The following is a 27,118-nucleotide window of genomic DNA, read 5'->3' on the forward strand; positions in this document are numbered from 1 at the left end:
CGCCGTTTAACAATCACAGCAGTGTCGGAGTTAACAGGAGGTGACAAGGAAAGTGTCAGGCAGATTCTTCACGAAAGTTTCAACATGAACAAAGTGTGTTCAAAAATGGTTCCAAAGTGTCTCACAATTGAACAGAAGGAACGCCGAAGAATGATTTGTTCTGATATCCTGGAAAACATTGAAAGTGATCCCACCTTCTTACAAAATCGATGCATTGGAAAACTCCTGGTTCTCCACGACAAAAAAAGCACGAATGTCAAAATCGAAATTCAAGGCAATGATGATTGTTTTTTTTTTTACATCAAAGGGATTGTGCACATTGATTGGGTACCAGAGGGACAAACAGTGAATCAGCATTACTACATTAGCGTCCTGGCTACCCTACGTGAGCGAGTACGGAGAAAACGGAACGATTTGTGGAGAAAAAAGTCATGGATCCTTCACCAAGACAATGCCCCAGCTCACAGTGTGTTGTCAGTGAAGACGTTTTTGGCAAAACACAACATTCCCATCTTAGATCATCCACCCTACTCACCTGATTTGGCCCCCTGTGACTTTTTTCTTTTCCCTAAAGTCAAGTCAGCTTTGAAAGGAACTAGATTTGAGACTGTTGAAGCAGTAAAAGAAAAAGCGACGGAAGTAATGTATTGACTTACCGAAAATGATCTGCAGCATTGCTATGAACAGTTGAAAATTCGTATGGAGCGGTGTAGAGACCGAGGAGGAGAGTACATTGAAGGAGATAACATGAAATTGTAAATAATTGTAAATAAATGTTTTTTCCAGCATCAGTCCGGCTTTTTTCTAGCCGCACCTCGTATTACTTACAGATTCTGGACATTTTTGGCAAATGCTTCTAGTTATTAAAAAATCAACTCTGCAGATGAAATCAGTGCATATTTGAAGACATCAATTCTTTGGCCTCAAGTACTTTCCAGTGACGAAGAAGCAAAACACTTTGTTGAAAAACTTACAAATTAGCAAATCCACTCACCCAATTGATTGTATAAATGGCCACTAAATAAATGGTATTTAACAGTTCCCAAATAATATAACTGAAACAAAAGCAATATCAGGGAAAGAACTGCCATTTCAGTTCAAAAGACTGCAATTTCCATTTGGTTTAGCATTTAACATCACTATAAATAAGGTTCACAAAAAAACATTAAGTTGAGGTATTAATTTGAAAGAATCAGGCTTTCCCCATGGTCAGTTATATGTACCCTGCTCTCGATATGGGAAAGCCAAAGAATTTATGCTCACCAAATGACAAGATGACAAACGTAGTTCCCAAGCAGGTACTGTGATAGAATATGGTAATTAAGTATAAAATATAGTGAAACAGGTTAAAGACAGGCAAACTGACATTTATAACCTTTGCAGACTTAGAAAAAGCTTCTGAAAACTTGAAGGTAGCAGAGATAAACTACAGGAGTTATTCACAACTTGTAAAAAAATTCATACTGTAGTATGTGAAAGGGAAGTAGTGGTTTAAAAGGAACTGACACAGACTTTTAGCCGTCCTTGATCTGCAGACTGACCAAGCATAAAAGGAAACCATGGAGACATTTGGAAAAGGAATTACAGTTCAGGGAGAAGAAGTAAAAGTCAATGTTTGATGATGATTTTGTTATTCTGTTAGAGAAGGAAAGGGAGTAGGAAAGAGCAGTTGAGCTGAATGGGTAGTCTTGAAAAAAAGTTACAAGATGAATCTCTATAAAAGTAAAACAAAGTTAATGGAATGAACTCAAATTAAATCATACAATGCTGAGGGAATTGCATTAAGAAATGAGGCACTATTTGGGTGACAAAATATTTTATGATGTCGGAATTTGAAGAGAGATGGCAACAACAAGAAAAGCATTTTACCATCGTCACCACAACCACCACCAACAAGGTACAAGAACCTTTTCATTACCAGTAGCAGACGTTGGATACTCTCTCAGGAGAGACAGACAGTCTACCTCGGTGTAATTAATGCACTGCCCCTCGTTTGGTTGTCACTTATACATCATGGTTCATACCTTAATGCTGCACATTTAAATTCAAGGACTGAAAAGCTCAAATGTCTAGCAGCAGTGGGCATAAAATTAAATGACAGTAATGCATCATATACAGGGTGGTCCCGAATTCATGGTACAAACTTTAATGGTAGGTGCAGGACATTGTAACAAGGATATATTGTATAGGAATGTATAGTCCCAGGTGACGCGGTGAGGCGTAAACAGGGGAAATAACGGCCGAAAGGAAAACGAAAGATTTTATTGAAATCGTTGTTGACAAGTGTCATGTTTACAGTAAGTGTTCAAAATTGCGTCCACCATGAGCGATACATGCTTGACAGCGTCGGTGCAGCGATTGGCGTACACGTTCAAAGATGCCTGGTATTTCACGCACACCTGCAGCAGCTACAGATATGCGAGCAACGAGATCCTCATCTGAATCAACTGGAGTCTCATAAACAAGACTCTTAAGATGTCCCCATAAAAAGTAATCGAGGCAAGAGAAATCAGGAGATCGGGGTGGCCAAGGGACTGGTCCACCACGCCCAATCCATCTAGCACCAAACGTGGCATTCAGGTAATTCCGTACAGCAGTGCTGAAGTGTGCTGGCGCTCCATCGTGCTGAAACCACATGCGGTTACGAATGGCGAGCAGAACATCTTGCAGCAGTTCTGGTAACACTTCTTGCAGAAAAATAAGATAGCTTTCGCCACAGAGTCGCGTGGGTAGTAAGTATGGCCCAATCAAAAAGTCGTTCACAATACCAGCCCACACATTAATACCGAAACGTTGTTGATACGCATGTGGACGCGTTGCATGTGGATTATCTGTTGCCCACACATGGGAATTGTGCGCATTAAAGACACCCTCGCGTGAAAATGTCGCTTCATCTGTAAATAGCACATGACCTACGAAATCCGGCTGCAACGCACATTGCTGCAACAACCACTGGCAGAAGTTCACGCGAAGAGGATAATCTGCCGGATTCAATGCTTGTACTTTTTGAAAATGGAAGGGGTGTAAGCGATTTTCATTTAACACTCTGCATACAGTCTGATGACTCACATGTACGTCACGCGCAACAGTTCTTGTGCTTGACTCGGGTCTATCAGCCACTATGTTCAAGATGCGTTCTTCCAGTCTTGGAGTGCGTACAGCTCTTAATCGACCAGCGTCATGTCTGTTGACGTCGAACGTACCTGTTTCACAAAGTTGACGATGTAACCGTTGAAAAATTCTATGATCCGGCATTCGTCGATTAGGATACTCCGCGCGATACATTCGTAACGCAGCTCTGGCGTTACCATTTGCACGGCCGTACATGTAATGCATGTCTGCTTTTTCTGCATACGTAAAGTCACCCATCGTCTACGGCAGCACAATTGTGAATGGCGCTTGTCCCTACTGCGATACATCATGTTCATCTACTGCCCTCTACCGGCAGTGACACCAACCGATCACTCCATTTCTCTTTCCCTTGTTTACGCCTCACCGCGTCACCTGCGACTATACATTCCTATACAATAAATCCTTGTTACAATGTCCTGTACCTACCATTAAAGTTTGTACCATGAATTCGGGACCACCCTGTATATGACTCAATACTTACAGATGAAGGTACATATTTTCTTTGAAGAACACAACTGTTATCAAATAACACTTAAAATACCAATTACACATAAAGAGGAGCTACCTAGTGTAACTGAAGAAGAAGCAGCTTTTTTCCAATTTACTCAATGACACCTACCTAGAGTAATCATCAGTTGAAGTGAGCAGTATAACGATGGTTTATTGTGAAGAGAGTTAAGTTTCTATGATCTGACTGTCTTTTGTTAACAAATAATGATTTGTTCCCCCATCGCAGAAGATCCTCCTCCTTCATGGGATGTATGGACCAAGATGAATACATCACTGAATGAATGAGTAAAATGCTCAGAAATACTGAACTAGTTTTGCAAATGGGTGATCTTTCTCATCATGTATCCAAAATCTAGACTTCCTCTTTTACTGTTCATTATTTATACCCAACAAGGAACTCATCTTTGACGTTATAAATGTTTAGTACCTAAAGCAATGCTGCTGTTGTGTTTCCCACTTTAGGTGACTGAGGGCTCAGCTACAGCTGTCTTTGTTTCTGTTTTCAAACAAAGGAAACTCCAGGTAGGAATATCAACATTGTAGGAAAAGACAGACTGCTACTTGTCATAAAGAAGACACGTAAAATTGCAGATACAGACAATTAAATGAGACACAAAGCTCTCCCCCACATCATTCAATAAATAAGAGAGACACATACCCACCATTCACAAACAAGCAAGCAAGCAACCACACCTCATGCACACACAAACCAAACTTCAGCACCTCAGGTCAGAATGCAAGATCACATTGGATGCAAGCAGCAATATGGATGGGGCGGGGAAAGGATAGAAGTGTATGGGCGGTGGGGCACGTGAACGCTGTCTGGTGGAGTGTGCAGGGACTACACTGTCAGTAGGTGCAGCATCTGAAGGTTGTGGGGCAGGGAGTTGGGGAAAAAAGGAGAAAAAAAGGCGAGGAGTGGGAAAAGATGGGCAGAGGGCTGCAAATAAACAGGTTGGAAGATGAGACTGGGAAGGAGGCGATAGGACAGAGGAGATCCAAACTGTTGGGCAGAGGGTGCAGGGACAGTATATTACTGTATCTGGAGGCCAAGATAATTACAGCAGACACTGTTATAAGGATAACTTCCACCTATGCAGTTCAGAAAAGCTGGTGGTAGAGGGATGGCTAGTGAAGCTGCCACTGAAATCAAGTGTGTTGAGCTGCATGTTGTGCCACGGGGTGGTCTACTTTACTCAAGGCCACAGTTTGGTGGTGGCCATTCATCCTAGTGGACAGCTGGTTGGTAGTCATACCAATATAAAAAGCTGTGCAATGATTGCAGCAGACCTGGTAAATTACATGGCTGCTTTCACAAATGTCACGGCCAGTGATTGGGTAGGGTAAACCTGTGACAGGACTGGAATAGGAAGTGCTGGGTGGGTGGATTGGACAGGTTTTGCACCTGGGTCTTCCACAGGGATATGGTCCTTGTGGCAAGAGGTGGGCTTGAGGGTTACAGAGATGGACTGGGATGTTGTGGAGGTTGGGTAGACGATGGAACACCACTTTAAGAGGGGTGAGAAGTATCTCCAGTTGGATGACCCTCATTATAGGGGATGATGATAGGTAATCAACTCCTGGTGAAGAATGTGGTTCAGTTATTCTAGTCTGGGTTGGTACTGGGTGATGAAGGAGACACTCCTTTGTGGCTGGTTTTCGAGAGTTATGGGAGGATTTGGGGCGAGAGGGGAAATGGCACAAGAAATCTTTTTGCAGACTAGGTCTTGGGGTAGTGCCTGTCTGTGAAGGCCTTGGTGAAAACCTCAGCATACTGAGAAAGGGAGTTTTTGTCTCTGCAGATACACTGCTCCCAGGTAGCCAGGCTATATGGAGGGAGGGGGGGGGGGGATTTTTTTGAAGTGAAAGGGATGGCAACTGCCAAAATTCAGGTACAGTTGGACAGAGGTGTGGATGAAGCCATCAGAGGAAGAGGTCAACATTTAGGAAAGTGACATGCTGGGTTGAGGAGGACCACATGAAGCAGATGGGAGAGAAGGCGTTGAGTTCGTGGAGAAACCAAGATATGGTGTTTGGGCCCTGGTCCAGATCATGAAGATATCATCATTGACCCTGAACTAGAGTTTGATGTTTTTCCCCTCAAAGGGTAAGTTGTTGTGGGTTAGGAGAAAGTTAGTAAAGTGAATGAGGAATGAAGTAGTGGGCTTGGAGTCTCGAGGACATTTTGGAAAGGTGGTGTTCAATAGCGCTAAGACTACGAGCATGAGGGATGTCGATGTATAGGGAGGTGGCGTCAACAATGATGAGTAAGGATCAAGAAGGTAAAGGTGTTGGGATTATGGAGAATCAGTGAAGGAAGCTCTTGGTGTCTTTGATGTGGGAGGCTAGATTATGGGCAATTAGTTGGAGGTGTTGATCAATGAGGGTCAAAATTCTTTCAGTGGTGCAAAATAACCAGCCACAATGAGGTGTCCAGTACTGTTGTTTTTGTGGTGCATGTAGAAGATTGGCATGTGGAGGAGTATCATAGGGGTGAGGAGGGAATGGGTTCAGGGGAGATGTTTGGGAAGGCCCAAGGTTTTAAGCAGGGATTGGAGTTTATGTTAGACTTCTGGGATGGGATCACTCAGGTAGTGTTTATAGGTGGATAGTCAGATAAATGGTAGAAGCTTACTACCAGGCAGTCATTGTGATTTCTGTTTTGTTATATCTTAGTGCCAAAATGTGCAAAGTATGAGGAATATTTTGTATTATTATTACACAGTTATAAATTACATGTTAATTGATGTGTTTTCAGAGAAGAGGAAGAAGAAAAAGAGTCATAAGTTATTATCTGAAGGAAAATAGTTTTTTTGAAGGGAGAAGTAAAAGGTATGGTTGATGAGTGAAGAGGAGGGGCACAGAGGAAGAAGGATATCGATTTTTCAGGTTGCTCTTCTATTAAAACAAACAACATTAAAATATGGGTTTTCTCCAATGAAACTGCCATCCAATATTGATCTTAAGCATAAAAATATATATCTTCACATACCTTACGTAAGCGATATCATTCCATTTTGATAACATACTGCCTGAACTGATAATCCACTGCAGTTCCAGGTCTGCTCGCTCAATATCCAGAATAAGTGGTGGATCCCGAGCAGTTCTGAAACTGGATGTGCAAGGTAATTCTAATGTAAACAGGCAGAAGCAACTCTATAGAAAAATCATTCACTAATAACATGGAAAAATGTTTTTGCAACATGTGGCATTACCATACTGTCTCAGCACTGACAAATAGCCTGAAATTGCCTATTGGGACACTGAAGAATGTGGCTACAATAATTTCTGATAAATACATCATTACTGGTGATTTCAACCAAATGTGAGTGCGTAAAATTAATGAAATGGGGCTCATCTGAATTGTGGAAGAAATAGCAATATAAGCTACGTATAGTGACATTTCCAATCAAAGTTTCTCCACATTAAGTAAAAGGAGCACACAAAAGAGTAAAAATTCTTATAGGACTGGTACAGGCTACACAAGCCTTTTTACCCTTGTTTTCATTTAAGTACAGGGCTATTACAAATGATTGAAGTGATTTCATAAATTCACTGTAGCTCCATTCATTGACATATGGTCACGACACACTACAGATACGTATAAAAAGTCATAACGTTTTGTTTGGCTGAAGCCGCACTTCAGGTTTCTGCCGCCAGAGCGCTCGAGAGCACAGTGAGACAAAATGGCGACAGGAGCCGAGAAAGCGTATGTCGTGCTTGAAATGCACTCACATCAGTCAGTCATAACAGTGCAACGACACTTCAGGACGAAGTTTAACAAAGATCCACCAACTGCTAACTCCATTCGGCGATTGTATGCACAGTTTAAAGCTTCTGGATGCCTCTGAAAGGGGAAATTAACGGGTCGGCCTGCAGTGAGCGAAGAAACGGTTGAACACGTGTATCTGGACATGCTGGAAAATTGGCTCACGCCACAACTGGAGACCGACAACACTGACTTCATCTTTCAAACAGGATGGTGCTCCAACACACTTCCATCATGATGTTCCGCAGTTCTTAAACAGGAGATTGGAAAACCGATGGATCGGTCATGGTGGAGATCATGATCAGCAATTCATGTCATGGCCTCCACGCTCTCCCGACTTAACCCCATGCGATTTCTTTCAGTGGGGTTATGTGAAAGATTCAGTGTTTAAACCTCCTCTACCAAGAGACGTGCCAGAACTGTGAGCTCGCATCAACGATGCTTTCGAACTCATTGATGGGGACATGCTGCGCCGAGTGTGGGAGGAACTTGATTATCAGCTTGATGTCTGCCAAATCACTAAAGGGGCACATATCGAACATTTGTGAATGCCTAAAAAAACTTTTTGAGTTGTTGTATGTGTGTGCAAAGCATTGTGAAAATATCTCAAATAATAAATTTATTGTAGAGCTGTGAAATAGCTTCAATCATTTGTAATAACCCTGTATTTATTTGTTCTCCAGAACTGCATTCAATCAGATGGTAATAAGGGAGTTAATAAAACAACAGAACAAAAACACTTTGTAACAAACAAATCATCGGTCAGGCCAATGACTAAATTCTGAGGACTGTACAAAAATAAATACATGGCTTTTTACAAAAAATCTAACTAATGTAACTGTCAGCAATTATAAATAAAAATGTGGAAGCTATTCAACAGATTTTCTATCTACAAGACTTACCTCGCACTGTATGGGCCATACCATGAAGGCCTAGCATTTCCAAGTTGTTCAGTACAATAAGGAGATTCACTAAATGGTGAAATACTAGGGTAACCATAGTCCACAGATGGGCTTGGTAACCCCTGTCCTACAGGATATCCTGCTGGTGACAAAGGAACATCTGTGTCCCTGTAACAAAATGAGACTTGGATTAAAATCTAATGCTCACAATGGAAGTAAGACGTAACTGTTCTAAATGCATAAATCAGGAGATTGGCACAACAAATCTTAGGTGTATAAAACTAAATAAACAAACAAACATATTAATAATAATAATAATAATTACTGTAATAATAACAAACAAAAAGGATGCCTTATTAGGATGATGATTATCAATCATTATAGAGTTTGTGGGAACACCATGACACAAAATAACCGTTTGTTAGAACGAAACAAGCTTTTGCAAGATTTTATCATTATACACAGCCTTTAATTCTAAAAACACATAAGATTCATAATGTAAAGAAAAAACTACACTATATCAGATATCATTTATTACAAGTACGCTGATTTGTTTCAATAATTTTGTTATCTTTACATGTTATCAGATTGGTACAACACTGAAGCATTTATGACATAAGCACTTATGCGACAGCAGTTTATAGTGAACACTGATAAACTATTTTATGAAATTATGACACTGATCAGATTTTTCTGCAAACCTTAAATATATATTGTGTGTAATCTATCCCAACCTGTTTTCTACAGACATGGGCCACTCAGGTTAAGAGCAAAAGTGTACATATTTCTGTCATTCAAATTCCTTACTGCGACAGTATGTTGCTCAGACACTGTTTAACATCTGTAATCTGTAATTTATTATTCTGAGATTTGTGGTTCTGAAAACTGTTGAGTCATCTGTAACTGGACTATTGTGCTTATATGAACAGTCACCACTAAGTGAAATTGTGTTCAATGAGTTAATTGTGTATAGCTATCAACCATTGGCAGAAAACACCAAAGTCATAGAAGTGCTTGTTGATCTCCGATACCTTATCATCACTTGACTGATGAATCAACTCTAATCATTCCAAACCAAGATTATTTCTGGTTACAAAAAATACGTCTTATTGATATAAAAAAAAGTAGGGACTGAGTCATAATAAAAAAGCTAACAGCCAGCATACTGTTTCGAAAGAACGAATGCTTTGCAGTTGGTAGGATGAAGATGTCATTTATTTCAAATTTCTTTCAAGGAATGTAACCATAATTCTATTTATTGTTAACATCTAAGATGCACTGGGATCACAACAGAAGAAAAACCGCTAACGATAATACTTCTTTCTCAGGATGGGGTTCAGTGAGTTATGTAACTTTTTACAGGACATAACTGTCATCATCAACTGTTTTTTCAGCCACTGTCTATTCCCGTAGTATTCCATGTGAAAATGGTCAAATGCAAAACTGTAACTATGGTCTCTACAAATAACTAACTCACTGTCAAAGGCAAAAATTATGTCTTTTGAAAAACGAAATTATTCATGTGCTCCTATAACACAAACTAACATCTATGTGCATGTTGCTAACATGACAACAGCTGTCAAGAAACTTGTTTGGAAGGTGATGCCATTTCCCTAATGTTTTCCTCACATTTTACTTACAGACCATGACTTTTTTTTCCTTTACTGAATAATCCTTTATAACATTCCTTTCACAATGGAGATGTTTAACCCTTAACACTCTGAGGTCCAATCACTTGGAAAAAATTCAGACCCTGAAACCGAGTCTGTGGTTGATGTACCTTAACCCTTTGTATCTCAGTAACGTAAATTTGAGTAACATAGCTAAAATTATGTTCTTTGGTAGACACGGCATAATGGAAAAATAATTTAAAACATAATTTCCTTCAAAGAACACAGATTTTATTGAAAAAGTGTGTGCAGCACTTCTGCAAGAATGTGACACCAAGGTATAATTTTTGGATATAAAGTATAGCATTTCATGTATGCTGCTCAATATGAAATCTCCTGAGACAATTGTTGGGTTTGTTAAAACAGAGATCAACAATACACTTATCCATAAGTTTTGTGCATAACCTGCACATTTAGGGAATTTGCAACTAATCCACTTGTTAGTCCACACTGGTCAATGACCACCTTGGTGGCGATGTACAGGTTTTGGTGGCATATGCTGTGTGGGAAATTTGTGTTTCTTCACTTGAATATCTCCTTGTAATTAACCCCTTGATCTTCTGCATCCAGATGGTCTTGTGTTTTGACTGCACAACACTTCTGCCAAATCAAGTGGGAATCCTGTTGTATTCTTCGTTTCCCCTGAAAACCCCATCTCTTTTTGCACGCATCTGTATAGCAAGCAGGAATTTTCTAGTCATATCAAGAAAACAAACCCCATGAACCATGGACCTTGCCGTTGGTGGGGAGGCTTGCGTGCCTCAGCAATACAGATGGTCGTACCGTAGGTGCAACCACAACGGAGGTGTATCTGTTGAGAGGCCAGACAAACGTGTGGTTCCTGAAGAGGGGCAGCAGCCTTTTCAGTAGTTGCAGGGGCAACAGTCTGGATGATTGACTGATCTGGCCTTGCAACACTAACCAAAACGTCCTTGCTGCGCTGGTTCTGAAAGCAAGGGGAAACTACAGCCGTAATTTTTCCTGAGGGCATGCAGCTTTACTGTACGGTTAAATAATGATGGCATCCTCTTGGGTAAAATAGTCCGGAGGTAAAATAGTCCCCCATTCAGATCTCCGGGCGGGGACTATTAGAGGACGTCGTTATCAGGAGAAAGAAAACTGGCGTTCTACGGATCGGAGCGTGGAATGTCAGATCCCTTAATCCGGCAGGTAGGTTAGAAAATCTAAAAAGGGAAATGGATAGGTTAAAGTCATATATAGTGGGAATTAGTGAAGTTCGGTGGCAGGAGGAACAAGACGTTTCGTCAGGTGAATACAGGGTTATAAATACAAAACCAAATAGGGGTAATGCAGGAGTAGGTTTAATAATGAATAAAAAAAATAGGAGTGCGGATAAGCTACTACAAACAGCATAGTGAACACATTATTGTGGCCAAGATAGACACAAAGCTCATGCCTACTACAGTAGTACAAGTTTATATGCCAACTAGCTCTGCAGATGATGAAGAAATTGATGAAATTTATGATGAGATAAAAGAAATTATTCAGGTAGTGAAGGGAGACGAAAATTTAATAGTCATGGGTGACTGGAATTCGTCAGTAGGAAAAGGGAGAGAAGGAAACATAGTAGGTGAATATGGATTGGGGGGAAGAAATGAAAGAGGAAGCCGCCTTGTAGAATTTTGCACAGAGCATAACTTAATCATAGCTAACACTTGGTTCAAGAATCATAAAAGAAGGTTGTATACATGGAAGAATCCTGGAGATACTAGAAGGTATCAGATAGATTACATAATGGTAAGACAGAGATTTATGAACCAAGTTTTAAATTGTAAGACATTTCCAGGGGCAGATGTGGATTCTGACCACAATCTATTGGTTATGAACTGCAGATTGAAACTGAAGAAACTGCAAAAAGGCGGGAATTTAAGGAGATGGGACCTGGATAAACTGAAAGAACCAGAGGTTGTACAGAGTTTCAGGGAGAGCATAAGGGAACAATTGACAGGAATGGGGGAAAGAAATACAGTAGAAGAAGAATGGGTAGCTCTGAGGGACGAAGTAGTGAAGGCAGCAGAGGATCAAGTAGGCAAAAAGACGAGGGCTAATAGAAATCCTTGGGTAACAGAAGAAATATTGAATTTAATTGATGAAAGGAGAAAATATAAAAATGCAGTAAATGAAGCAGGCAAAAAGGAATACAAACGTCTCAAAAATGAGATCGACAGGAAGTGCAAAATGGCTAAGCAGGGATGGCTGGAGGACAAATGTAAGTATGTAGAGGCTTGTCTCACTAGGGGTAAGATAGATACTGCCTACAGGAAAATTAAAGAGACCTTTGGAGAGAAGAGAACCACTTGTATGAATATCAAGAGCTCAGATGGAAACCCAGTTCTAAGCAAAGAAGGGAAGGCAGAAAGGTGGAAGGAGTATATAGAGGGTTTATACAAGGGCGATGTACTTGAGGACAATATTATGGAAATGGAAGAGGATGTAGATGAAGATGAAATGGGAGATATGATACTGGGTGAAGAGTTTGACAGAGCACTGAAAGACCTGAGTCGAAACAAGGCCCCGGGAGTAGACAACATTCCATTAGAACTACTGATGGCCTTGGGAGAGCCAGTCATGACAAAACTCTACCATCTGGTGAGCAAGATGTATGAGACAGGCGAAATACCCTCAGACTTCAGGAAAAATATAATAATTCCAATCCCAAAGAAAGCAGGTGTTGACAGATGTGAAAATTACCGAACTATCAGTTTAATAAGCCACAGCTGCAAAATACTAATGCGAATTCTGTACAGACGAATGGAAAAACTGGTAAAAGCCGACCTCGGCAAAGATCAGTTTGGATTCTGCAGAAATGTTGGAACATGTGAGGCAATACTGACCCTACGACTTATCTTAGAAAATAGATTAAGGAAAGGCAAACCTACATTTCTAGCATTTGTGGACTTAGAGAAAGCTTTTGACAATGTTCACTGGAATACTCTCTTTCAAATTCTAAAGGTGGCAGTGGTAAAATACAGGGAGCGAAAGGCTATTTACAATTTGTACACAAACCAGATGGCAGTTATAAGAGTCGAGGGGCATGAAAGGGAATCAGCGGTTGGGAAGGGAATGAGGCAGGGTTGTAGCCTGTCCCCGATGTTAGTCAATCTGTATATTGAGCAAGCAGTAAAGGAAACAAAAGAAAAATTCAGAGTAGGTATTAAAGTCCATGGAGAAGAAATAAAAACGTTGAGGTTTTCCTATGACATTGTAATTCTGTCAGAGACAGCAAAGGACTTGGAAGAGCAGTTGAACGGAATGGACAGTGTCTTGAAAGGAGGATGGAAGATGAACATCAACAAAAGCAAAATGAGGATAATGGAATGTAGTCGAATTAAGTCAGGTGATGCTGAGGGATTAGGAAATGAGAAACTTAAAGTAGTCAAGGAGTTTTGCTATTTGGGGAGCAAAACAACTGATGATGGTCAAACTAGAGATGATATAAAATGTAGACTGGCAATGGCAAGGAAAGCATTTCTCAAGAAGAGAAATTTGTTAACATTGAGTATAGATTTAAGTGTCAGGAAGTCGTTTCTGAAAGTATTTGTATGGAGTATAACCATGTATGGAATTGATACATGGACGACAAATAGTTTGGTCAAGAGCAGAATAGAAGCTTTTGTAATGTGGTGCTACAGAAGAATGCTGAAGATTAGATGGGTAGATCACATAACTAATGAAGAGGTATTGAATAGAATTGGGGAGAAGAGGAGTTTGTGGCACAACTTGACAAGAAGAAGGGACCGGTCGGTAGGACATGTTCTGAGGCATCAAGGGATCACAATTTTAGCATTGGAGGGCAGCGTAGAGGGTAAAAATCGTAGGGGGAGACCAAGAAATGAATACACTTGCAGATTCAGAAGGATGTAGGTTGCAGTAAGTACTGGGAGATGAAGAAGCTTGCACAGGATAGAGTAGTATGGAGAGCTGCATCAAACCAGTCTCAGGACTGAAGACAACAACAACAACATCAAGAAAACAATACAATATATGCATAAGCCATCTCTTGCTCCTCGGGAGTATTTCGTATCTCCCCATAATACTGTTGACCAGATCCACCCCCACCACATGCTAATTATATTCACCAAAAATCAATGGCCTGTTATTGGATATAAAACATTCAGTACTTCTTAGCTTTTACCTTAGAGGGAACAGCTTCGATAACTAACAAGGAACCTTGTTCATGTTTTATGCCATGAAACACTCATAGTCATTAAGAGATTTGCTGATGGTTGGTGGTTACATTTAGGTAGGTTTTCACATATCAACAGAAAGAATTTGCTCATGTATCTTCAAATAGTCATCCCATTACTACCACCTCACCAATGCACCATCTTTTGTTCACCGTAGTCTCATCGACTGCGACCCACATAGAACCATCCTGAATTATGTCTCGAACTGACTCCAAACAATCCTCCTAAACGCTGCTGACATAGTTATTTTCTAAGTGTATCAACAATGTAAGGAAAATTTAGCTACTTACCATAAAGCAGCCATGTCAAGGTGCAGCCGTGCCATGTCAAGGTGCAGCCGTGCCATGTCAAGGTGCAGCCGTGCCATGTCAAGGCGCAGCCGTGCCATGTCAAGGCGCAGCCGTGCCATGTCAAGGCGCAGCCGTGCCATGTCAAGGCGCAGCCGTGCCATGTCAAGGCGCAGCCGTGCCATGTCAAGGCGCAGCCGTGCCATGTCAAGGCGCAGCCGTGCCATGTCAAGGCGCAGCCGTGCCATGTCAAGGCGCAGCCGTGCCATGTCAAGGCGCAGCCGTGCCATGTCAAGGCGCAGCCGTGCCATGTCAAGGCGCAGCCGTGCCATGTCAAGGCGCAGCCGTGCCATGTCAAGGCGCAGGCATGTCATGTCAAGGTGCAGGCATGTCATGTCAAGGTGCAGACATGTCAAGGTGCAGACATGTCAAGGTGCAGACATGTCAAGGTGCAGACATGTCAAGGTGCAGACATGTCAAGGTGCAGACATGTCAAGGTGCAGACATGTCAAGGTGCGAACAGGCACAGGTAAAAGACACTCACATATAGCTTTCGGCCACAGCCTTTATCAGTAAAACACACACACACACACACACACACACACACACACACACACACACACAGAGAGAGAGAGAGAGAGAGAGAGAGAGAGAGAGAGAGAAGTGAGCACACCTAATGCACATACGACTGCCAACTACAGCATCTCGGGCCGGAACGCAACATCACGTGAGATGCAAGCAGCAATCTGAAGGGGGTGGGGAAGAGGAGATGATAGTAGTGTATGGGTGGGGAGAGAGCCAAATGCTGTCTTGTCGAGTGTGCAGGGACTAGACTGCCAACAGGTGCAGTGTCAGGAGGTTGTGGGGTAAGGAGGTGGGGAAAGAAAGAAACAAAAAAAGGAGAGGAATGGGGAAGACAGGCAGATGTGTTGGCAGAGATCTGCAAATAAACAGGGTGGAAGATGAGAATGCGTAGCAGATGATAATCAGAGAGAGTGGAAACTGTTGGGTGGACAGTGTGGGAACAGAACGTTACCATAGATTGAGGATGGGATAATTACGGGAGCAGAGAATGTGTTGGAAGGATAATTTCCATCTGTGCAGTTCAAAAAAGCTGGTTGTGGAGGGAAGGACCCATGGCTTGGGTAGTGAAGCAGTAAACGAAATCAAGTGTGTTAAGTCCAGCTGCATGTTGTGCCACAGGGTGGTCTTCTTTGCTCTTGGCCACAGTTTGGTGCTTGCCATTCATACTGGTGGACAGCTAGTTGTAGTCATACCAATATAAAAAGCTGTGCAATGATTGCAGCAGAGCTGGTAAATAACATTGGCGCTTTTCCAGGTGCCCCAGCCCCTTATTGGGCAAGTTAAGCGTGTGACCGGACTGGAGTAGGAAGTGCTGGCTGAGTGGATTGGGCAGGTTTTGCAACTTGGCCTACCACAGGAATATGATCCTTTGGGCAAGAGCTTGGGATTGCGAGTGGCATTAGGATCAACTAGGCTGTTATGTAGGTAGGGTGGGAAGTGTATCGGGTAGGATGTCTCTCATTTCAGTGCATGATGATAGGTAATTGAAGTCCTGGCGAAGGATGTGGTTCGGTTGTCCCAGTCCGGGATGGCACTGGGTGACGAACACTTCTTTGTGGCTGGTTCTTGAGGGTGATGGGAGGACTGAGGGTGTGAGGGGAAATGGCACGGGAGATCTGTTTGTGGACTAGGTCTGGGGGATAGTGCCTATCTGTGAAGGCCTTGGTGAGGACCTCAGCACTCTGGGCAAGGGAATTTTTGTAACTGCAAATACACCATCCCCGGGTAGCCAGGCTATATGGAGGTATTTTTTGGTGTCAAAGGGATGACAGTTGTCAAAATGCAGGTACTGTTGGTGAGTTTAATGAGGACAGAGGTATGGATGGAACCATCAGAGAAGTGGAGGTCAACATTTAGGAAGGTGGCACACTGGGGTTAGGAGGACCATGTTAGGCAGGTGGGAGACAAGGGGTTGAGATTGTGGAGGAACAAAGATAGGGCGTCTTGGCCCCGAAAGGTTGGCATAGGAGGGCACCATGCAGGTACCCATGGCTATGATACGGATTTGTTTATATACCTTTCCTTAGTGTGCGATAGCAATAAGACTAAGGGCATGAGTGATGTTGGTGCACAGGGAGGTGGTGTCTGACGAGTAGGGATCGTGAAGGTAAAGGTGTTGGGATGATGGAGACTCAGTGTAGGAAGCTCTTGGTGTCTTTGATGTGGGAGGCTAGATTGTGGGCAATTGGTTGGAGGTGTTGGTCAATGAGGTCTACTCATCACTGTCGACGTCACCTCACTACGCACCAACATCCCTCATACCTATGGTCTTACTGCTACTGAACACTACCTTTACCAATGTGCTCCAAACCCAGTACTTCGTTTCTCTTTCATCTTACTAACTTTAGTCTAACCCACAGCAAATTCTCCTTTTTATGCGCCATCTAGAGGAGACCTTCCTAGGCTCCCAAAACATCGAACTCCTAGTCTGGTTCAGGTTCACTGATGATATCATCATGATCTGGATCAGCACCAAGACATCCTACATTCATTCCTATACAACGTCAACACCTTCTCTCCTATCCACTGCGCATGATCCTCCTCAACGCAGTGTGCCACCTTCCTAAATGTTGATCTCCTCCTCTCTGATGGCTTCATCCACACCTCTGTCCATATTGAATCCAACAACAGCACCTGAATTCTGACAGCTGTCATCCCCTTCACATAAAAAATATCTCCCCCCCCCCTCCCCCCCAATAGCCTGGCTAATTGGAAAAAGTCTATCTCCCTTTCTCGGTATGCTGAGGATCTCACCAAGACCTTCACAGACAGGTACTAACCCCAGACCTAGTCCGCAAAAAGATTTCGTGGTCCATTTCCCCCTCTTGCCCCAAATCCTCGCACAACCCCAAAAACCAGCCACAAAGGAGTGTCTCCATCACCCAGCACCACCCCGGACTAGAATAACTGAATCACATTCTTCACCAGGAGTTGATTACCTATCATCATCCCCTATAATGAGGGACATCCAACTGGAGATACTTCTCACCCCTCCTAAAGTGGTGTTTATCGTCTACCCAACCTCCACAACATCCTAGTCCATCTCTGTCACCCTCAATCCCAACCCCTTGCCACAAGGACCATATCCCTGTGGAAGACCCAGGTGGAAAATCTGTCCAATCCACCCACCCAGCACCTCCTATTCCAGTCCTGTCGCAGGTTTTTCCTACCCCATCAGGGGCCATGCCACTTGTGAAAGCAGCCATGTCATTTACCAACTCTGCTGCAATCACTGCACAGCTTTTTATATTAGTGTTGAGTACCAACCACCAGTCCATCAGGATGAATGGTCACCACCAAACTGTGCCCTTGAGTAAAATAGACCACCCTGTTGCACAACAAGCAGCTCAACATCACACACTTGATTTCAATGGCTGCTTCTCTACCTGAGCTGTCTGGATCCTTCTCAACTGCAGAGATGGGAGTTATGGTTATGACACATTCTCCACTCCTGTAATCATCCTGCCCTCAACCTACGATAACATATTGTCCCCAAACTCTCCATGAAACAGTTCTCACCCCCTCTGTCCTATCATCTCCTCCCCATTCTCATCTTCCACCCTGTTTGTTTGCAGTCCTCTGCCAATACATCCACCCATCTTTTCCCACTCCTCTCCTTTTTTGTTCCTGTTATTCCCACCTCCGTGCCCCACAACCTCCTGATTCTGCACCTATTTGCAGTCTAGCCCTGCACACTCCACCAGCCAAGCACTCATCTCTCTCCCCACATGTATACTACCATCCCTTCTCCTTCCCCCTTCCCCACCCCTCCATATTGCTGCTTGCATCCCATATGATGTTGCATTCTGGTACGAGATGTTGGCGGTTGCGCACGTGTGTGTGTGTGTGTGTGTGTGTGTGTGTGTGTGTGTGTGTGTGTCTGTGTCTGTCTGATAAAGGCTGTGGCCAAAAGCTATATGTAAGTGTCGTTTCAATTGTGCTCGTCTGCAACTTGACGTGTCTTCTTCACGGTAAATAGCTATCTGTGTTTTCTTACGTTGTTGATACACTTAGAAAAGAAATAAGTCAGCAGCGTTTGCAAGGCTTGTTTGGTGTCAATTCGAGACTTAATTCAGGATGATCCTACATAGGTTGCAATCGATGAGACTACAGGCACCCAAGGGTGGTGCATTGGTAATGTACTAATTGGACGACTATTTGAAGATAAATCAAGCAAATCCTGTCTGTTGGTATGTGAAGAACTTCCTAAATGTAACCATCAAACATCAGCAAAGCTCTTTAATGATGCAAAGAGTCTTTTATGGGCTAATGGCATAAAACACAAATAAATTTTCTTGTTAGTTACCAATGCTGCTCCTTATATGGTAAAAACTGCCAACATACTGAATGTTTTATGTCCTTAAATGATCATGTAATGTGCTTGGCACACACAATTAATAGATTAGCTGAATGCATAAAGATCAATTACAAAAATGTATATTTTAATATCAAACGTGAGAGTAATATTTTTTAAAGCTCCCAGATCTCAAAGTATCTCGATATTATTTTGCCACCAGAACCAGTGCTGACACTTCGGGGTACATGGCTAGAAGCAGCTGAATACTATGTTGAGCATTTCAGTTACATTAAAAGAATTATTTTTCAATTTTTAAAAATGATACTTCACAGAGTGATTCAGTGTACATCAAAAGCAATAACTGTTTTTTTATTGCGTCAGATTAAGGCACTGGAAAATGTTTCAACTTGACTGAAAGCCATGGAAAGATTATTGAAGGCATAAAAACGAAAATTAGCGAAGCAGGAGGACCCGTTGCTGAGATTTAAACCAAAAATTGAACTGTGTATTTGAGGAAAAATAAATATTTTAACCTGCTGACAAAAATTAACCATATGCTGTGCAAACGAATGACAAACTTGATGTCCCAAACTCACTTCCAGAATTGTGCAAATTTAAGTTTGCTCCAATCACACCCTGTGATATAGGGAGATCTTTCAGTCAGTAAAAAGCACTGTTCCATTCAAACGGAAATAGTTCTGAAAAATTAAAAAAAAAAATGTATTGCAATAACATAAATAAAGCCAGAGAGACTAAAGAAGCATAAAACTGACTGTTTTTGGTGTAATGAAGTGTAGTTTATTTGAAAATAGCCGTTTTTGGCTTGAAATATAAAATATGGAGGCAAAAACAGTTTGTGGTCATATTGTGTGTGTGTGTGTGTGTGTGTGTGTGTGTGTTTTTTCGACAAAGGCCTTGTCGATCAAAAGCCCATTTTGTGAAAGTCTTTTTATTGTGCCTATCTGCGACTCAGCATCTCTGCTATATGGTGATTAGCAACTATACATTTCATAATATTGTTACATTCCATCTTGGATTTTCCATGGTTTGATATTTTTAAGCCCATATGATATGTACATATTTTGTCATTTTAATACTTATTTATCCTGACTCTACAGATAACTGATTGTGCGACTTTGAGGACCCATCTATAACCAGCAGTAATCGTAATTTTATGGACCGATTCAGTCAAGAATTTGAAACATGACACACAGTGCTATTGTGCTATTCGCACAATAGCCTTGGTTCATCTCTATCAAAGCATATGTTCATGCAAATTTGATGAAAACATTTTGAGTGCCAAATTTTGGATAGTTGTGGTGGCCCAAAACTCAACTTTATATCTTTTAATTTTTATCTTGCTATATCTAGAAAAAGTATTCTTTAAGCTCCAGAAGCTATATAGTTAAATTTTTGACTCATATTTGCTTATGGCTAGAAAACATTGCTGAGTTATTACTTCTCATACACAGAGTAAACGCACTTGAATGATAATAAGCAAACAGAAAGTAAAATCAGTAAAAACTGATCATATGTCAAAAATACAAGTGTAGTTACATGCAAATCAACTTTCAAGCAATAATCAGCAATAAAACAAATGAAAATCCACATCTACTATCAATTTTTTTGTAAATTCATCCCTGAAGAAATTGCACACAACACAAAATATTGTTAAATATGTTGCTAAACACTGTTTTAATCTTGCTATGTTTACAAAGAGTATGGTTTAAGCTTCAGAATCTATACAGTTAAATTTTAGACCCATGTCTACTTATGGATGACATGACTCCCAGAAGGTTTTGTAAATTCATTACTGAAAATTTACCGAACCACGTCTGACGTTACCTGAACGACACCGTTCCAGGACGGAATTTTATCACCGGTAGCTTCCCAGGTCTCCAGACTTCACACCTTGTAACTTACCTGTGGAGTTACCTGAAAGACTACATTTTTATCCCCCTATGAATGACATTGTTCAAAGCCTGTGATACTGCATTGTCAAAGTTGTGAATTTGATGATGAGAAACCAGCTGCTTTGTGTGTGGCAGGAAATGAGCCACCGTTTTTATATTTCTTGTGTAACACACGGTTCTCACATTGAATGCATGAAAATTTTTCTCTTTCTCGGAAAGTTGGAATTGTGTTTCTATCTTTTGTAGTTTGGAAGCAATAAATGTTTGAAATCTGTTCTTTTTTTGAATAGTCCTGTACTTTCTATGAACTTTCAATTCCCCTCTGGTGTTGATCTTATAACTAGCTTGCTCTTAGAAAGTTTAGTGACTGAACGAATTTATGTTTTGTGAAATAAATAAAGAAGCGCATGACATTTGGTTTTTGGTGATCGAGATGGCGCTGATTTGGTTTTTGGTGATCGCGATGATGCTGATATCAAAGTTTTATTAAGGTAAAAGTCAGCTTAAGCCATTGAATGAAAAGTCTGACAAAGAGCTTTTAAAACTCATATCTAGGCTGGACTTTACAAAAGGTACCCAAATTCATTCATACATTAATGTTCTGCTGATGAAAAAAAATTTATTTCTACAAAATAGCTGCTGTAATCCAATTGGAAAACACAAAGTTGACATTTCTATGGTGAGAAGTAGGAACTGTTGACTAATAAAGTTTTCAAGCCTAGCCAGAAGCTTTGTCCCAGTTGAACACAAGAATTTCCTCATAAGGAACTACAGCCTCAAAATGAGCACTATTCCAGGTCTACTGATTATATAGACGAAGCTGGCATTTGCTTTACAGTGAATACTACACTAGCATCTTTGGAGACTCACCTTTAAAGCTTTGATGAATTAGTGAATGGGTTTCAATGGGTTACGTAAGACAGGAAGTTCAGAAAGCACAAGATGCCATCACGAAGGCTATAACAGCAGCTGCTGGTGTGAGCTCTACTGATGTGGAAACACAAATGGTGAAGTAATCCCAGAGATGTAACAACACAGACATTTTAATTAATGAAATAAAAATTGAAATGTGTCACTTGAGTCAGCCCAATAAAGTTCAAATTTTGATACTGGTTAATAGTAGCTGGAGTATAGAACAGAAAACCAAAGAATTTAGTGTTTGTGCAAGAATGGTCAAGCAAGCAAGGAAGCTAGAGGTTGAGGCTGGCATCTTGGCAGTACCTGCACGATGTTAGGGAGAAAGTTTCGGTAAGATCAAACATCAAGTCCTCAAGTTCTTTGTAGATGATGAATTTTCTCGGCTCTGCCAGGAAAAAAATGATTACATAGCAGTATGGTTGGGTGGGGAAAAAAATCATTAAGTAGAAATTACTACTACTACTACTACTACTTAACTTGATAGAATGCACACAGTCTTTCTATAGAACACAGCAGTGAATTGGGCTTCTCAAAATTTTGTAATCTCAAGCCAAAGTGTAATACTTATCTGGTAGAGGTTTCCAAAGAATATGATCCAGAATAAATGATAGATTACAAACCTTTGAATCATATTGACAGGGACATACTAGAGTCATGTGGTGGAACTGTGCCAGAGTTTATAGAGAAACTGGTTCTACAAATTAATGATCTGACAAGGCACCATTTCATTTGAAAACACCAAAGTTCATATCCAAGGCACCTGAAAGAAAACCCTGCAAATGGTGAAGTGTTCATTTTGAAGGATCTTGCTGAGAACTATTCATGTCTCATTCAAGATGCTGTACAAGGGTTTCATTGGGAGAAGAGCCAAGCCACATTACACCCCTTTGTGGTTTACTTTAAACTAAGCCAAACTCTGCCGAAAAAGCCATGTAAGCCCAACGGTGCCAACAGGCTGCTGCATCATCCTCAACCCACCGCCGTCACTGGATACATATATGGAGGGGCACGTGGTCAGCAAACCACTCTTCTTCAAGGTGTATGTCAGTTTACGAGACCACAGCTGCTACTGCTCAATCAAATACTTCTTCAGTTTGCCTCACAAGGGCTGAGTGCACCCTGTTTGTCAATAGCGCTCAGAACACCGGATGGTCACCCATCCAAATGCTAACCCGACGGGAACCAGTGTCACCACTGTGGCAAGGACGTTCGCTTGTAGTTTATTTTTGTGATCAAGAGCTAATGAATATCAGTGTCTGTATTATTAGTGACTGCCTACATCATTTTGAAAACAGTGCAGTTTATGCATTCATAATGAGGCTGATTAAATATTTGAGAAAAACAATAGTAGAGATAGATCTGCTGTCCCAATGAAAGAATTTCGAGACTATCAATTTATGTCTGCATGAAAAGCAATTTGTTATCCCTGCTGAATGGAATTTCTTTGTAATCAGCCAAAGATTCTCCTTGTGACGGAATTGGAGGAACAGCTAGGAGACTGGCAGTTCATGTTAATTTGCTGAGGCCTTTAGATAACCAAATATTGACACGTCTTGACCTGTTTAAGTTCTGCAATGATGTCATTTCAGAAATCAATTTTTGTTACACATAAAGAAAGTGAACAAATTTAGCTTTATCAGAAAAGGAGGTTTGCCCAACGCCACAGACTTGTTGGAACAAGAGAAAAGTTGAAGCCCACCAATTTAAACAAGAAGAGTGCAAGCAGAGTTTCCAATGACACTGCAGCATTCACAGTTAAAGCATTTAAAGCAGATTAAGAAACTTCAGCTGTTTCAACTATATTATAACCTGGGCAGTATTTTGCTTGTATGTATGACAATACTTGGTGGGTGGGAAATGTATGTGAAGTTTCATTAGGACATCCCCATGTTGGTCCTGCTCATTCCTTCCACAGGCCACCTACTAAAGGTACTTGCTGAATTCCAGAGCAACACATATCTAAAACCACAAAAGCACCCTCAACAACAACAGGATGGCAATATGTTTACTTAGAAACTAAGCAAGACAGAGTCTGAAGTGGAAATAATTATTCCAGTTTTACAGTGTGCTTCCAAACTCTAAATTTCTGGATTTTCATTTGTTTATCATTGCTTATTGCTTGAAAGTGATTTTTACATAACTATGCTTTTATTTTTATTGACATAAAAGCAGTTTTTTTTTTTTTTTTTAATTTTACTATCTGTTTACTCAGCAACTTTGAGCATATACACCACGTATGAAAAGTAGTAACTTTGAGCAACGTTTTTCAGTCGTATGTAGATGTGGACCAAAAACTGAATAATGTAACTACTGGAGCTTAAAGTATACTCTTTCTAGGAACAGAAAGAAAAAAAGATAGAGCTCTCAAACCCCGGCACCCAAAATGTGTTCATCAAATTTGCAAGTGCATATTTTGACCGAGGGCAGAGGCTATTGCACAAAAAGCGATAGACAGCATGGTTGTGTATAGTATTACCAATTCTTGGCTGAATCCACCCATAAAACTATGATTTATGGCTTGTTAAAGATGGGCTCTCAAAGCCGTCAATGAATCTTCTGCCATTTTTGATGTAGTACAGTTTTTACAAGAACCCAATCAGTAATATATTCTTAGACAGCACGATAATTTGTTCAAGTATACAAAAGCAGGGACTTGTGTAAGGGGCAGTCAAATGAAAATGAAACAGATAGAAAAAGAGTAAGTAAAAAAAAGTGCCCGACCACTTGTTGCCAAGGTTGTCCCAAGCATGCTGCAGAAGTTTTGCTGGGAAGCCCTTACACATCTTTCATACAGTCCCGACCTTTCCCCATGTGATTTCCTTATTTTTGGAGCCCTAAAAAAAGACATTCATGGCCATTGATTTTTCCTGAGATGCAGAGGTGCACACACTTGGGTAAAGTCATGGTTCCGTAGGCAACTACAACTATTTTTTCATGAAGACTTTGACTGGGTTGCCTCATAGTGGGATAAATGGAGTAACAGTTATAGGGAGTATTCACTTTTTCCCCATCTCACTCATTTTCTTTTAACTGCCAGTTATAAGTTTAAAGTAAGCTACATTTCATAAAAGTTATCTAAAGTGTTCTAAAGTAACACTTATAGGTGATTCCAACTTATGACCCCTATCTACAAGTCTAGAAATGGAACCTAAGAGCATATCAAGCTGAAACTTTTCATCTATTCATCCAACCCACTTAAAAAATTTCACTGGATTCAGACATGGTCAATCTGAGCAGGGACCTTCTTCAAAACTGATCCACTTGGCATAGAATTACACTGGAAGATCACGATGATAGGAAAGCTTTCCATACTCTTAATTCTATTCTTCATATTTTCACTAAAGTCGTTAAGGAACATCCCTCCATCCTTTCAGCATAACTTATTGACGGAAGTTGTCATTTCATTTGGTTGACGGTGGCAACAATTGACTGAACCAAGAACAAATGGCTCCGAACGGCAAAAAATACTTGCATGGTTACAGCGAAACCTGCTGCGTGTGAATATTCTCCCCCTTCAGTTGTTCCTTCACAATAGCATCACGCAGCTCACTTACATCTATCTGGCATGTGGAAGTCAGAATGCTAGTGACCACTGTGGAGACTTTTCATACTTCTTTGGGAAATCTTTTGCAGTAACTGATGTTATGCTACAGTCACTATTTTGAATACAGTTCAAAGCAGCAAGTTGAAGTCAGAATTCCATGCAACGAATATGTGAACAACTTACGAAATGTTTATTTTCATTAATTTCTTTCTCTCCAAGGACAAAGCTGATGTCTGCCCAAAAAGCTGGTATCAGCACAAAAACCCTCATTTTTCAGACTGGTTTACTGTGGATCACCATGAATTCCTCTCTTAGGCCAACATCATCTCATAGTAACACCTCCACCTAACATTCTCAATTTTTTGTTGGATTTATTCTCAATTTAATGTTCTTTTTTTACCATCTAGTACCATAAAAGTTATTCCTTGATGCCTTTGCATATAACCTATCATCCTGTCCCTTCTCCTTGTCAATCTTTTCCAGGTTTTTTTCTCCTTGCCAATTCTGTGGAGAACCACCTCACTTCTTGTCAGACCACCTAATTTTCAATGTCCTTATACAGTACATCTCAAATTCTTTGATACTCATCCAGTTTTCCACAATCCCTGTTGCACTTTCACTTTCATAGAATGGTGTGATCAAAACCTACAGTCTCAGATTTTTTTCCACAAATTAAGACCTATGATTAATGCTTGGACATTTTCACAGATAAGGAATGCCCTCTTTTCCTATGCTACCCTGCAATTCATGTTGTCCTTGCTTTGTCCATTGTACATTATTTTTCTTTCACGGTAATTCCTTCACTGTGTGTACTTTGCAGTCGCCAGTTTTGATCCTAAGTTCCTCATAAATCCCTTGTCTCCTAGTCCCCATCACTTCTGTATCTCTCTGATTTACTCTCAAGCCATATTCTGTGCTCAGTAGAGTGTTCATTCTGTATGTCCTGTAACTCATGCTCGCTTTCACTGAGGATAGCAATGTTACCAGAGAATCTTATTATTGATATTCTTTCATCCCGAATTTTAATCCCAATACCGTATCTATGTTTTATTTCCATCACTGCTGCTTCAATGTAAATATCGAACAAGGAACTTAAAACAGTACCACAGCCAGTACTACTACTTAAAAGCAGCACAGGAAATATAACATAAACGTAATTTGCCAATGATTGTCCACTGGTCTCTCATACTGGCTAAGCAAACTAATGTAAATGCACAGACAAAAAAAAAAAATCTACTCACCAAGCAGTGGCAGGAGAATACACACAAAAAAAGATTTAACTTTTATGAGCTTTTGGAGTAAGTGGCTTCTTCTTCTTCTTCTTCTTCTTCTGGCGGGTGAGTTGAAGGGGAACAAAGAGGGGTGAAGGAAAGGAACTGGAGAGATTTGGGGAAGGGGATACAGTAAAGAAAAATCACCCAGAACCTCGTGTAAGAGGAGTCTTACTGGACATTTTGGAAAGATTTTTTATGTGCGGTAACACGTACACAGAGTATTTTGGTGTTACAAAAGTAGTTGTTGTTGTTGTTGTCTTCAGTCCTGAGACTGGTTTGATGCAGCTCTCCATGCTACTCTATCCTGTGCAAGCTTCTTCATCTCCCAGTACTTACTGCAACCTACATCCTTCTGAATCTGCTTAGTGTATTCATTTCTTGGTCTCCCCCTACGATTTTTACCCTCCACGCTGCCCTCCAATGCTAAACTTGTGATCCCTTGATGCCTCAGAACATGTCCTACCAACCGATCCCTTCTTCTTGTCAAGTTGTGCCACAAACTCCTCTTCTCCCCAATTCTATTCAATACCTCCTCATTAGTAACGTGACCTACCCATCTAATCTTCAGCATTCTTCTGTAGCACCACATTTCAAAAGCTTCTATTCTCTT

General features: G+C 40.9%; 1 protein-coding gene across 1 annotated transcript in view; it reads right to left on the minus strand.

Moving 5' to 3' along the window:
• Positions 1-27,118, minus strand: part of LOC124602110 (telomerase-binding protein EST1A) — a 338,716-nt gene that overhangs the window by 207,925 nt on the left and 103,673 nt on the right. The window contains exons 6-7 of the mRNA XM_047136296.1: positions 8,314-8,481; positions 6,635-6,754 (exon numbers count right to left, since the gene is read on the minus strand). Coding sequence (XP_046992252.1) covers positions 6,635-6,754; positions 8,314-8,481 — 288 coding nt within the window. The remainder of the gene's footprint in view (positions 1-6,634; positions 6,755-8,313; positions 8,482-27,118) is intronic.

The sequence above is a fragment of the Schistocerca americana genome, chromosome 1 (assembly GCF_021461395.2).
Source record: "Schistocerca americana isolate TAMUIC-IGC-003095 chromosome 1, iqSchAmer2.1, whole genome shotgun sequence".
NCBI classification, from domain to species: domain Eukaryota; kingdom Metazoa; phylum Arthropoda; class Insecta; order Orthoptera; family Acrididae; genus Schistocerca; species Schistocerca americana.